Consider the following 14100-nt stretch of genomic DNA (forward strand, 5'->3'; position numbering starts at 1 on the left):
CTCTTGAGCCAGGGAATGGCTGGGTCAAGACACCGCGTGGAAGAATAGAGCTTCGCAGGATTTCATACCTTGCCTGACTATGGAACATGTCTCTCCAGCCCTTGAGAGCCATGGCACGGAATGGCATCGAATTCGATTATGTTCTTTTTCTCAGCGACGTCGTGTTTACTGTACATTTTAACCATCCATTACGGGCAGAACGAATAGATTCAGGTCCCTGATGTGATTGCGCTACTCAACACGAACAGTCGTGATCATGCAGCGGCATGTTCACTGGATTTCAGCAAACCCCTCGGTACTATGACACATTTGCACTGAGGGATACCGACGGCCATGAGCATGCGACGCAGACGTGGCCGTACTTTCGGTCATACAAGTCCAGAGCTGCCATGAAGCGAAGCGAACCTGTTCTTGTCAGCAGCTGCTGGAACGGTATGGGTAAGATAGCCCTCAAGTCCCTGGACTAACCTTTCAAGTAATAGGTCACTTAACGCTCGCTCCAGTTTTTATGCCTGCGGCTTCATTTGTTGGTGATCAGGGACTCACCTTCAGAGCCATCGACGACTCTCTCGCAGCAAAACATCTCGAGGGCGCCGAGTGTTGCCTCATTCATGCTGATAACCCAGAATCAGAGACAAGGGGTGTTTACCTTAACCCCAATGTCCGTGTCGGATATGACCGCCGCGCCTATGAACTTGTTCACTCAAGCGGATCCTGGCTCACTCACACTCGGATCTTGTCTGACTTATGGAAGAATAGGCTGACGAGGTGGTTCACAACGCCGTGGTTCAAAGAGTGGTGGGTTCGGAGTTTGGAGCGTGAGCGGCAGAGGCAGAATCCTGGCCGCAGCGAGAACGGGATGATGTGCGTCATCAACGAGATGCAGGTGCTTGTTCATAATGGCTGGGCCCATGCTTGAATGATACTTTCAGACAGCCTGAGCAGATTAAATGCTAATTTCAAATTCATTCAATGGTAGAGCTGCTTGTTTCATGGCAACATAGCTTCAGAAAAGAGTGAAAATGCATGAAGTTTGTCCGATGTCATCCGTATTTGGCCATCATTGTAGTTCCGGCTGTCAACATGTTTGCCTTTTTGCAATCAACTCTTTGACAGTCAACTATCTCATGTTCCTTCAACAGGGCTGTCCTTGAATGGTCAGGCATGAGCTTCGAGACCCACTGCTCTTAGTTTCGAGTTGTAGGACTGAACTCCCTACTTCTACTAAGTATGGCAACCTCGAAGTCGCCAAGAGACTATTGAATGAGAGAGTAGCTAACAGAAGTTCCCAGTTTAACTGCAACTTCTCTGGGGGAGTTTTACTGCGAAGTGTGTTGATATTCAGCAATTTTACCGCTGTTAAGTTGTTACGCCGCGCGAAGCACTGGGAGCTCAGAGGTGATGGCAGATTTTCCACAGTCCCGCGTCAGAAGAATAAGCCCAGAATTCATATTTAAGCCGGTTCAAAGAACAAAGATAGAGCCTTGATTGTCCAAATTTAATGAAGTCAATACACAGGCTGAATAGTTCTCACTGTATCATCCTGTTCGTCCAACCGGGTCACCTGGATACAACGCATTACCCGCAGCAAGCAGAAGCAAACACTCCTTGAACGCCTAACCAATCACACAGCGGAAGGATTCCAGTCCATTTGTTGGTTCATCGTCGGCATTTCTTGCAGACAATCTTGGTGGTGTGGGGTTTGAGCCCTGAGCCCTGGTTATGCTCGGGAGGAACACATTGGATCGTTGGATCTGTGCTCCGATTTGTCCAGAGGCAGTCTCAGATAGATCTATTCTACTTTCTAGGTGCTGATTGGCTTGCTGGTGCTTTGAGGCTGTCTGCAACCAGTTGTCAACTGAGCAGTTTGTGTCAATGGTTCATGAGTTGAGGGTGACACAGCGTACACGGGAAGGATTTAAGAACATTTGAATCTTGTTTGAGATTTAAGTTATATTGCATGTTTTCTTTATGCAGACCATCTTTCAGGTAGAGTTAGTTGAGTTAATATGCCTTGTTTGACAAAAAAAAATTAGTAGACTTGCGATAGTGTCACAGGGAGCAACGGCTCAGGCATTGCTGAACAAAACACATATAGACCAGCTCGCGCAAATACGTTGATGACAAGATACTAAAATAACCATCAAGACTAAACATACTTGAGATAATATGAGTGAGGGTTCTTGAAGTTCCAAACATTGGCATCCTTGTGTGTAGGGTAGAGCCACCATCTTTCACTTCATCTGAGATTGTCACGATGGAATGCATCCAATATTGGTCTGGAACTAGGTATACCAAATGAATAGAATCAAAGACTCTTAATTGAAGTACCAAATGAGCTTCTGTCTTTCTGCCAACTCAAAAGAATGTTCTTTTCCTTAATTACAGACAACACCTTCACGTCGACTCAATCCCTTTAGCAGTTATTCACACTCGAATCTATTACAGCCACAGAGACAGTCAAGGTGTGGTATTGCCCCATAAAACCAGACAGGGGTCATGTTCAAAAACAAACCAATGCCAGCGAATTGTGGGCCGCGCAAGCCTTCGGGCATATACGAAAGTGACTAGTAAACAAGCAAGGCACCGATCAAGATCCATCTTCGAAACAAGCCCAAATCTCGGTGTACGACTCATGAATCTGTTCAGCCGCATGCGAAAATAGATTGTCTCTGATTCGGACGACAATTGCAGACCGGTCATTTCCGTTAAGTCTTCTGCCGGGCTCCACGTGGAGTGTGGCTAATGTAGGAACCCGGCGGGAAGCGATATTCAATTCCCGTTCATCTCCGGCCAAGCAGTGTCTATTCTGAGCCTTGACCTTCAGACACGTCGTCTTTCCTCCTCCGGCTCCGAAGCGGGCGAGACAGAGTCAAAGACGCAAGGCTGGCCTGATCTCATGGCGGCTCGAGCTGCGAGGTGCGGCTGTGGCTGCGGGCGCAAAGGATTGCTTTGCCTGAAAACCCATCTGGCATCCAGTAGACCTTTTTGGTCACGGGAGACGCCAGCATGCGCGTCCTGACTTGTCAATTCGTCAGATAGATTGCTCTCGTGTGGGGCCGGAGAGGCTGAACAAATGTCATGTATACATAGGTATGTCAGGGATCCAGCTTCAACGCACGACGCATGCGGCAATTTGCAACGGGCATGACGTCTTGTGTGTGAATTCCCAGAAGAACTCAGATTCCAGGCGGCCGACCTTTGATGCGACCGTTTGCTTTTTGCGGGGGGGCTGGACGGAACTTGACGGGCTGAAAGATGCCAATGTCTCAAGTCAAGGGCCCTTGTCTCTTCATCAGGTTTATGTCGCGCATATGAGCGATTCGCCTCGCCTCGCCTCGCCTCAGATGCCCGATCCGACGTAGCTGAACGGAAAAAAAAAAAAAAAAAAAAAAAAAGTTGGCCTGACTGTGGCAAGGATCCTTCTGTCTTGTGCGACATGCAACCTTGCAGCGCATCATCTAACATTGGCTGATCGCCTAACCCCTAGATCCTAGTCCCTGCCTTACCCCCACCCCGTCGAACTTGGCGCCTCGGGAGTTGTTCTGGTGTCTGGGGAAGAAGAGGGCCGGTCGAGCTAGGGTGTGTGTGTGTGTGTGTGTGTGGTGATGTGTCCAGGGGAGGATCGTTGACGAGATCTTGCCCCTTGTAGCCGCTCAAACCCCCTTGTTTCTCGCCCATCCTGCCATCTCATCGCACTTCTCTCCTCCCGATCTGCATCCACCATGATCTGAGCCCGGGATGCTCGGCGGACATGGCATGCCGTGAAGGAATAAGCGCCCACCCCATCTCTGTGCGACAGAGGAGGACCTTGACACCTGTAAAGACACACTCTGGCATCCATCCAAGCATTCTAGACCCCAAGATCTGAGACAGGTAGGCCTGCCTGCTTCATCATCACCCACTCCAGTCGGCACCTTTCCACTTCCCGGCCCCCATTCGCCCGATCCGCCGAGCACTCTATTCTTCATGGCCCCTTTCACTCATTGAAACACGCGTAGATCCATACACAGTTATCCATTATCGCGTGAGCTCTGTCTTGGCTTGAGACATGTCACCATTAAAGATCGAAAGATGAGTCTCAGAACCTGACTCGATTGCCGGCTTCAGCCTCTCTCATCAGGCTACCCGAATTCCTCGGCCTCGGCAATTGGCAGCGGAACATGTCGTCCTCCCCCTTCTCACAGCCCATGACCTGATCCCACCAAAATGTCTTGGGCGTCGTCCCCCATTGAGACACCTGGATGTTCTCGCACAGCATCAACGGCCCCCGGCCCGCACGCCATCCATGCTATGCCATGCCATGCCACTTCGATCCGCGCCGCACGTACCCCGGCTTTTCTGCAGACGGCTTGTAGATACTCGTAGGGTCCTCCTTGTTTTTAGAGGCGGCTGTGGCGGACTCTTTGTTGACCGGATATCCGACCGGATGCACCATGGCACATCATGGACAACTCATGCATTGGCGTCAACGCCATCACCATTGAGCTCAACAGTGTGAATGAGTACGACACGGAGTGAACTGTCCGAGGCTACCAGCTGTAGAGACAAAGAAAATGTTCAATTTAGTGCCATATTACAGTACAATTTTGTTGCGCGGGATATAGTAACGATTGCCGTGATAGTTCCTTTTTTTTCATCTTGTTTGTCCCCCCCGCCACCCAAAAACGCCTGACGAGTGAATGACATCCAATCCCAATCTAGTATGCCGCAAATCCTTTGTGATATTCGTGCCGGGCCGACCAGCCCCCTTATGCATCATCCTCCACTGTAGGCCTCTTGTACGATGAGCCCTCGTCCGATCCATTGGACACGCTGCCAGAGTCGTGGTTGCCCTTCTCCTTGTTGTCCCACACTGAGCTGGCCGCCGTTACCGAGCCGCTGCTGTTGGCGTGCTCCGCCAGCTTCTTGGCAGCCGAGAAGATCGAAAAGTCTTGGGTGATGCTTGTGACGATGCTGTTGCTATCCTGGGTCTCAGTTGTCTTCTCCGTCTTGCTGTGCTTAGTGTCGAGGTTGAGTCGGCGAAGGGCCTCGCTGATGCGGTCGCGCTTAGCCTGCTCTGACTCAGGCTCGGGAGATGCAGTCTTCTGCTCCGGCTTGAGGACAGGCGATGGTGGCTCAGCACCGGGGTGACGTCCGGTCTCGAGAAAGCTGGCCTTCTCAGCCTCCTCGCGGGCAGTCTCCTCCTTATGCTGCTTCATCTTCTCATCGAGAGTCTTGGGAGCGGTAGGATCGGGCACTGGCTTGGGCTCCTTCTTCTCACGACGGGTGAGCTCAACTTCAAGGACACGGGTGCCCATGGGAACCTTGGATTTGAGGCCATCGTCGTCGCGGTCATAGTAAAGGGCCCAGATACCGGGGAGCTCTTCGACGGCGCAGAAGCCCTCCCAGCCTTCACATGTCATGCGACGGTCCTGCTTGGTGCAGTCAAAGGGGCCGGTAATGTGGCCCTCAGTATCGGCACGGACTCCATATTTGACCTGGTAAGTGTTCTTGTCGACGTAGATCCAGTTCAGGAAGGGAGGGTCATCGCTGATGGTGGTGACAAGGCCTTCGTACTCGGTATCAGGGAAGGGAAGGAAGTATCCTGAGAAGGCATAGCCTTTGCTGACATTGTTCTTGGGGTCGTGGTTATACAGCGGGTGTTCATTGGCGATGTAAAGCTACGAGACATCATGTCAGTCATGTCGTTGTCAAGAATGTATTGAAGGTTGATCTACCTTTGAGTCCTTGAGAACAACCAACTTGTTGTTGATGTCACGGCTTCTGATGGAAGGCTTGACACAAGAGACGACCAAGTTGCATCGTCGACCACGATGCTCTTCACGCTTGGACTTTGCCTGACTCTGTCGGATAGCCTCTTGTGTGCCCAGCATGGCCGGGCACACGGTGAGGGCGAGGAGCATGGGGACGGACATGACGACGGCTTGCGGGTCGTCCTTCTGGACTGCTTCCTTGAGCTTGTCGACTTCCTCGAGGAGTTTCTGCTTGCAGAGACCGCCAAAGAGTTGCTGGAGAGTGCTCTGGGTCGAGTTCTCGGGTGCGTTCTGGCTCTGGCTTGAGCTGTCTGGCGTGCTCGGTGGTTGGGGAGTGGAGTTGCAAGATGAGGAGGACGAGGGCGATGGAGACGACATTGATGTCGCCCGGGGTCACGTTTGACGTACGTACGTGAGGCGATATTCACGGCGGCAAAAAAAACAAACCGGGAAAAACAAAACAAGGAAGTTGTCTCGAGAGAGTATGCAAGACACGATGCAGGAGGAGAAAAAGTAGGGAAGACTTCTTCCGGGGTAATCTCTGAAAGAGATTATACAAAAGTGGTACCCTATTTATGGAAGGAGAAGCAGCCAATGGAGGAGCTGAAGACACCCCCAGACGCCTGCCTTCCATCGGGAACAAGAGATTTCTGCTATGGAGGCATGTACGTGGACGGGAAGGAGCTGTCCTGGCTGGATCGGGTCCATCATCATGGAGGCAAGAACTGGGGCCGCGTACAAGAGACGGACATGGTGTCCGGGAGACGGCCGGTGTTTCCCGATGGAATCATGCCATCCTTAGATCCGAACCGAGCGTAGACAATGTACACAAGCGTCAAGCGTTCCACTGGCCGTGCTTCTGGTCGTCGAGAAAAGAAAGTTGATGGAATTTGTGGAAAAAGAGCCTGACACGCCCAACCCCATGTCCCTCCCATGTCCCTCCCCCGAGTGGAACCTGCCCGCTGCCGGCGTGTGGAGGCGGCGCTGATTTCTGGCCAACAATGCGCATGATGCGAAACATCGACGACGGGGATCCCTGCCTTGCCGCAAGCCCATCTCTTGACAACCTTGGCTCAATCGACGATATCCTTGCCCAGCTCCAGGGAGGTCGACCCCTGTCGTCGAGCTAGAGCTCTCCCACCCTTCGAGAAATGCCGTGCAGATTTGTTCAGTCCCCAAGGCGTACACCAAGATCTTGAGAGGGCTAGACGCGGGAGTCAACGGCGGGTAATCGGAAAAGCCGCTCGACTATCGACTGCGGGCCGTCCATGAGCGAGACAATCGGCCGCCACCGGGTTCATCGGAGGTCCGGAGGAGTTGACTATCGGGAGGGGCCGCTTATACCGCTGTGAGAGTGCCTGGCTAACAAACTGCCTAGGCTCTATCCTCGGAGTGCCGCGACCTGCGTTCCTTGCTAGGCGTCTCAGCCGCCTCGCGATGTAGCTCCCGTGCTGCCCTTGTCGCTCAGTGTCGCCACGGTGTATGCCAACATCGGATGATATCGCGGATACGTGTCACTCGAGTATCTCCCCCTCCCTAGTGTCCCCATAGGCCCATCTGTAACCAGCCGTGGTCGTGACCGTGACCCTGCGTCTACGCAAGAGTGAGTCTCTATGCTGTGCTTGCTTTGTGTGGTATCTGGTTGCGTGCTTGCTTTGCTTTGCTCTGTCTGCTCGGGCTGCCACGCCCCCATGCCCTTACCCATGCCTGCTTCGAAAGCCGCCGCCCCTTGCTGCCCTGGATCTTGAGCCTGGAAAGGGCGGCAAAGAGATGTTATCGACCGAGGCCATGTGTTGAGCGCCTCTCCGCGCTCGCAGGGGATCTGGATCGAGGTCAAAGTTGCAATTGAGGCTTCGGCAAGGACCCTCTCTCGTGCGGCTGCGGCTTCGAGATGGAGTTCCCCTGGGGCATGGACGCATGTAGGTCATGGGGGGCTCCAGGGTGTGCAAGGTCCCAAGATGCAACCGAGACCATCGATTGACGAGTGTCGATGCACGCGCGGCATGCCCCAGGAAATTTGACAAGAGCCGCGCAGCTATTCCTAGCGTGCCTCAGCGTGAGACAGCATGGACAACTCATCAAAGTCGTGAGGTTGGTGATGCTGGGTTCTGCTGGTCAAGGTAGCCGCAGCAGCATGGATGTGCCCCCGTCCGGCGTGTGGAGAGCGTGCTGGAGCGTCCTTTTCGGCATGTCGTCGAGTTCACCAAGGCGTCCATCGGGATGTTTCGCGGCAATGTGGAACTGGGTGCGGCCTTGCGAGTGTGGCCCTTCGACGCAGCCTGGCAGGCATACGGACAGACGAGACATTGCAAAGACGACACGGACAAAGCAAAAGTCACCCTTGAAGGCTGGGCCAAAATGTCTATATAAGACGGCCTTTCCATCGCCCAAGGTCCAACTTCTTTCCTCACCACTCACCATCACATCTTCTCAACAATCATCTACTTGAGCCCCAGCTCCAACCACCACCACCACTTTCAACTACTTCGACAACCTTTGTCCAACAACCCCAACCAGCACAATGTCTGCCCCTACTTCGTAAGCAACCCCGAGTTTCCTACAATCTCCTTCCTTCTCTCGCAATGGCACTGGCAAGCATTGGCTTCTAGCCACCGCTTTGGAGCTGCTCCAGCCTCTACTCTCCAGAGTCTCAACAGCAATGGAGTCTAACACTGATTAGCACTCCCCCTCCTGCCTCTGACTCCCCCATTGCCCAGCCTCCTTCTCCTGCTCCTGCTCCTGCTGCTCCTGCTCCTGCTCCCGCTGCGCCCACGTAAGAATATCATTGACAGCTTGGGCTACCAACTTGAGCATCGCAATAGCTAACACTTGGACATCAACAGCCTCGCTAAGCCCGCCTACGCTTCCGACTCTGACTCCGACGGTCAGGCTCGTGGCGGCCGCCGCGGCCAGAAGCAGCAGTTCGTTGTTCCTCTGCCCACCTCCACCGGCCTCTCTCAGCCCGCTGGTAAGTGATTGGCTCTTCCGAGCTCTCTCGAGAACCACTTTACTGACGAACTCCTGCAGGCCAGCTCCTCAAGGGTGCTACCGACGATGCCGGTGCCCAGAAGTCCGCTGCCCTCCTCGTCGGCATCAAGCTCGACCTTGAGGCTGAGGTCCACCTGACTGCCCGCGTCAAGGGTGACATCGTCGTCGGCCTCTACTAGACGGCGAACTCGTGCTCGCTTGAGTCCATACCTGGTGGATGGTCGCAAGTCAATCAGCATGGGGACATGTGATGATAACGAGAATGGTGAGCACTCTGGCAACGCCCACCGCTATTGAAGGGCAGGCAATTGGAAACCTTTCGGGGTGGATCAGGGTGTCCAAAAATGGAAAACTTTCCTTTACTTCTGGACCGGCATATATGAAAATTCTTGTAGCTTAGACAATACAACCTCTTTGCTACCCACTTCTCTCTCTTTGCCTGGCATTGATTTGACTACCTGACTTGACTGACACTGACTTTTCTGGCTTCTGACACAATCTGAATCACTTCAACTAACAGCCTCAACTACCTGGCCATTACTAACAAAAATTATCAAACAAATTCACCCTCACAACAGACTCAATCCTTCCATCTCCATCATTCGACTCTTGTCGGAGGTAGAATTAAAGCTGACAACCTGACAGGCCCCCATGTCATGCCGAGCCGCTGTCTCACGCTTAGTGGCCCGCGTCCCTGGCCCAACACAACCACACTTATCCAATGCGAGTAAGGCAAGCGACCCAGCACGCCATTTTTCCGGTGAAGGTTGCAACGGCCCGTCCAATAGTCGCGATTGAAAGCAGAAAAAAAGATCCGATTGAGATCCGATTGAGGAGAAATCGACGATTCCAAAAAATTCCCCGGCAGATTTTCAGCCCCGAAGCGAGGTGATGTGTCAATTCACCCGCCATCGAGCGCTAATTGTTCGAGAAGGTTGCACTGCAGCGACCACGTCTACTGTACGTTCTAGTGTTGCTGTAGCGGACTTTCGGGGAGGATTCATCTTGCGCCCGTCAATGCGCGAACTGCATCGATAATTTCTCGGGGGAAGCGAACGAAAAAAAAAAAACATTAAGACATGCAATAACAGCTTCTGCGAACCCGCATCCTGCACGGATACGTGTGTCGTTTTGCGCTGAGGAGTTTGAGGCTGTCGGTCCGAACGGGAAAGTGTTTCGGGAGCTGAATCTCGTGATGCAGATGGTTACCAAGCGATCAGATCATGAACTGCATCGGAAGTGTTTCCGGTAGGTTTGTCATATAATAATGAGATCTGTTATTGATAAGAGATGCTGAGAAGAAAGGCCCATGTCGCTTCTGATGTGGAATCGCTGCACATTGCGGGGGAATGTCTACCTAGGGACTTACCTGGATACCCGGCTTATATCCAATACCACCCTCCTATAACTATCTGGTTCTACAGCAACCATAGTTGCTGATAGCCCTGGCTCTATCCTCCCAATCACGGCTTTCGCGTTTAGAGAAATAATATCATCAAGACATTATACCTTGAGGTATCTAGGAAGCTAGATATGGTGCCAGGTACCTATATCGGGTTTGCGGGGAGCCCCAGCCACTGGAACCTTTGTATCAATCGTATGGTGAATCGCCGTGCATGTCGCATCGACGTCGCATATCGCAGACACTGATAAGAGTCTGAAGGCATAACATCAATGCTCACTGCAAACACCTATCGCTTCATCAAGGAGATATCGTCAACGATGGTGTAGCCGGATCATCTAGTTGATCCGGTCCCGGCTCGAAGAAGCAATTACACCACCGCGTCGACTGTGATGAGGAGTAGCAGAGAGGAACGCGCAATTGCGCCAACATTTTCAAGAAGAGATAAAATAAATAAGAGCTAGAATACGTGTCTCCTCCAACTCCTGCTCCTCACACACTCTTTTTTTATGGCGCAGCTACAATGCCCAGATCTGTGAAACGCGCGCACGAGCTCATCGACCTTACGGGCGATGACGATACTGAGACGCGTTCCAAGCGGCCCGCGCGGGCGGCGCCCGGCACTTCCAACTCGGTCCCCACGCCGGGCTTTTACCCGGGCAGCCAGTCTCAGGGCGTCGCGCCTGCCTCTCAGGCTTCATTCGCCGAGCCTGACTATCTCGACCTGACGCAGGAGAGCGAGGGTCCTCCGTTTGAGCTCTATGGAACCTTTGGTGTGTTTGACCCCCCTCTAGATCCGTGCGCTTGTGCTCAATCCTGACGGGTCGCAGTGGGCAAGATTGTTGGTGTGAGGTACTATAATGGATATGCTTCACCGGGTGGTAAGTCCCTGGGTCTTGGCTCTCACGGACGAGAGGAGGCTCACATCAGATAGAAACCGTTCTGTGTAGGCGGGAACCCCATAATCAGGTTTGTGACACCTCTGTACCACCTCAAGTGGTCCCATTCTCTGTCTCGGCCCCCGCGCCGTGACATGGTATCGCAGCATGGACCCGTGTGTCTGTGTGTCTGTGTATCTCAGGGCAGACTCTCTGACCCTTCTGCAGTACGACCGAAACGCCATCCGGGTTAACAACGTCTTTGGTGATCAGATCGGCCATCTCCCGCGCAAGGTTGTCGAGAAAATCACCCCATATGTGGTAAGACGAGCAAAACGCTGTGCGATCCGTCAGTTGGTGTGTGCCCTGTCTAATGTGCTCCAGGACTCTGGCGACATCATGCTCGAGGCCCAACTCGCGGGCGAGAAGGGCTTCTACGATTGTCCCATCAAGCTGTTCTTCTATGGCCCTAGCAACCCTGATGAGCGTTCCGTGCTAGAGGAGAAGCTCAAGAAGGACAAGCTTGTCAGGGCTACGGAGCTGAAGAAGACCAAGAAGGAGGCCGAGGCTCGTAGAAGGGCACTGGGCTTGGTGAGCGGAACTTCGAGCCATGGACTTGGTTCAGGGCCCGCCATTGCTCAGAAGCCCGAGAAGCCTGAAGTGTCCATGGCGACGCTTTTGCAAAACAGTGAAGCGATTGAACTGCGTAATGGTGCAGACGCCATCAAGAAGCTGGCAATTGGCGAGGATCAGCTCGAGAAGCTGCCCAAGGCCGAGCAGCCCGCCCAGTTGAAGTCTCAACTATTGCCGTACCAGCTCCAGGTGCGTTTAGTTGTACGCAGTGTGTGATTGCCACTGACCAATTTGTAGGGTCTGGCCTGGATGGCCTCCAAGGAGAAACCCCAGTTCCCAAAGAAGGGTTCAGAGGATGTCGTTCAACTCTGGCGGCGTGACGCTAGAGGCCGCTGCTGGAACATCGCATCCGACTTTGTCACCTCAACAACCCCTAAGCTGCTCTCAGGTGGCATTCTCGCCGACGATATGGGTCTCGGCAAGACCATCCAGATCATCAGCCTGATCCTCACGGGTGGCGGGGGTCCTACTCTCATTGTCGCTCCGGTGAGCGTCATGAGCAACTGGGCCCAGCAGATCAAGCGGCACGTCAAGGAGGAGCATCAGCCTCAAGTTCTCGTCTACCACGGCGGCGAAAAGAAGTCGGTAGAGGACCTAGCCAAGTACGACGTAGTCATCACCAGCTACGGTAGACTTGCTCGGGAACGCGACCAGGGCGTGTACAGAGCTCTCACGTCAGAGAGCTTCAAATGGCGCCGTGTAGTCCTCGACGAGGGCCACACCATTCGCAACGCGAGAACCAAGGTAGCCCAGGCTGCATGCGAGATCAACGCCGAGTCACGATGGGTTCTAACCGGTACCCCAATGTAAGCTCCCCAGATAATCCTCAGACAGCTCTACTTACGCGAGATAGCGTCAACTCGGTCAAGGATCTGCACTCGATCGTCAAGTTCCTCCACATCACCGGTGGCATCGAACAATCCGAAATCTTCAACGCCAAGATCACTCGCGAGCTGGGCTCCGGCAGCGGCAGTGGCGAGGCTCTTCTACAGGCCCTCATGCACGACCTCTGTCTCCGCCGTAAGAAAGACATGAAGTTTGTCGACCTCAAGCTGCCTGAGAAGAAGGAGTATATTCACCGGATCGCCTTCCGGAAGGACGAAAAGCGCAAATACGATGCTCTGCTGTGAGTTGGAAGAGTTCGCGAGCTTGAATCAACCGCTAACAGTTTGGTAGGGATGAAGCGAGGGGTGTTCTTGAGGCATGGCAAGCTGGATCTTCCTCGGGACAGCAGGGCCGCTTTCAAAACGTCCTCGAGCGACTCCTTCGCCTCCGCCAGGTGTAAGTCGCCTACGCCTGACTCCATGTGACCCCTTCTAACTTCTTCAGCTGTAACCACTGGACCCTCTGCAAGGAACGTGTCGCCGACATCCTCAACCTCCTTGACGAGCACGAAGTCGTCCCCCTCAACGACAAGAACCGAGCCCTCCTCCAGGACGCTCTCCGTCTGTTCATCGAGAGCCAAGAGGACTGCGCCATCTGCTACGACACCCCATCCGACCCCCTCATCACAGCATGCAAACACGTCTTCTGCCGAGCCTGTATCGTCCGCGCCATCCAGCTCCAACACAAGTGCCCCATGTGCCGCAACCAGCTCACCGAAGACTCTCTACTCGAACCCGCCCCCGAGGACCCAGGCGATGACGCTAGCAGCTTCGACGCCGAGACGCAAAGCTCCAAGACGGAGGCCATGATGCAGATTCTCAAGGCCACCGTCCGTAAGCCGGGATCCAAGGTGGTCGTTTTCTCGCAGTGGACCTCGTTCCTCAACATTATTGAGGTGCAGCTCAAGGCTGAGGGAATCGGCTTCACCCGTATTGACGGCAGCATGAAGACAGACAAGCGTGATAGTGCTATTGAGGCTCTCGACAACGACCCCGACACACGTGTCATGCTCGCCAGTCTTGCTGTGTGCAGTGTTGGACTCAACCTCGTCGCAGCCGACACCGTCATTCTCTCAGACAGTTGTAAGTCTAACCCCCATTTCCTCATAGTTGTAGATCCCAGCTCACATACCAATAGGGTGGGCACCTGCCATCGAAGACCAGGCCATCGATCGTGTTCATCGCCTGGGCCAGACCCGCGAGACGACCGTCTTCCGACTCGTCATGGAGGGCTCGGTCGAAGAGCGCGTGCTAAATATCCAGAAGGAGAAGCGGGAACTGGTGACAAAGGCATTCCGCGAGAAAGACGCCCGGGGGAAGAAGGCTAAGGAAACTCGGGTGGCCGACGTACTCAAGCTTCTAGGATAGAGCAGGCCATGTGGCTGCTGGCGTAAAGGTGTGGTTGGGTTTGGAGGCGTCAACGGTTGTACAAATATCTGGATTCTGGAGCGTGGAATATAGTGCTCAGGATTGGCATCCATGTAGTGAATGCTCGGGTCATGAAAGCAAAGTCACAGATTCGAGCGCGAGAGAATCACTGTGGTCATACAATACGATCT

General features: G+C 53.5%; 4 protein-coding genes across 4 annotated transcripts; 3 read left to right on the top strand and 1 right to left on the bottom strand.

Annotated features, from left to right (window-relative positions):
* Positions 1-266: 266 nt before the first annotated feature.
* NCS54_00268900 (Hypothetical protein) lies at positions 267-919 on the top strand (the record flags this gene model as incomplete). Its single annotated transcript, XM_053148282.1, has 2 exons — positions 267-432; positions 483-919. 2 exons carry the CDS (start codon positions 267-269, stop codon positions 917-919), a joined length of 603 nt encoding a protein of 200 aa, XP_053004257.1.
* Positions 920-4751: 3832 nt separating this feature from the next.
* Positions 4752-6134, bottom strand: NCS54_00269000 (Hypothetical protein; the record flags this gene model as incomplete). Its single annotated transcript, XM_053148283.1, has 2 exons — positions 4752-5663; positions 5721-6134. The coding sequence occupies 2 exons, from the start codon at positions 6132-6134 to the stop codon at positions 4752-4754; spliced, it is 1326 nt and encodes a 441-aa protein (XP_053004258.1).
* Positions 6135-8277: 2143 nt separating this feature from the next.
* Positions 8278-8923, top strand: NCS54_00269100 (Hypothetical protein; the record flags this gene model as incomplete). Its single annotated transcript, XM_053148284.1, has 4 exons — positions 8278-8294; positions 8437-8529; positions 8600-8724; positions 8784-8923. 4 exons carry the CDS (start codon positions 8278-8280, stop codon positions 8921-8923), a joined length of 375 nt encoding a protein of 124 aa, XP_053004259.1.
* A 1746-nt stretch (positions 8924-10669) lies between these two features.
* On the top strand, positions 10670-13909 carry NCS54_00269200 (Hypothetical protein; the record flags this gene model as incomplete). Its single annotated transcript, XM_053148285.1, has 10 exons — positions 10670-10919; positions 10977-11027; positions 11097-11200; positions 11253-11345; positions 11409-11846; positions 11895-12463; positions 12511-12783; positions 12834-12938; positions 12987-13624; positions 13680-13909. The coding sequence occupies 10 exons, from the start codon at positions 10670-10672 to the stop codon at positions 13907-13909; spliced, it is 2751 nt and encodes a 916-aa protein (XP_053004260.1).
* Positions 13910-14100: the final 191 nt, after the last annotated feature.

Source organism: Fusarium falciforme, chromosome 2 (genome assembly GCF_026873545.1).
Source record: "Fusarium falciforme chromosome 2, complete sequence".
NCBI classification, from domain to species: domain Eukaryota; kingdom Fungi; phylum Ascomycota; class Sordariomycetes; order Hypocreales; family Nectriaceae; genus Fusarium; species Fusarium falciforme.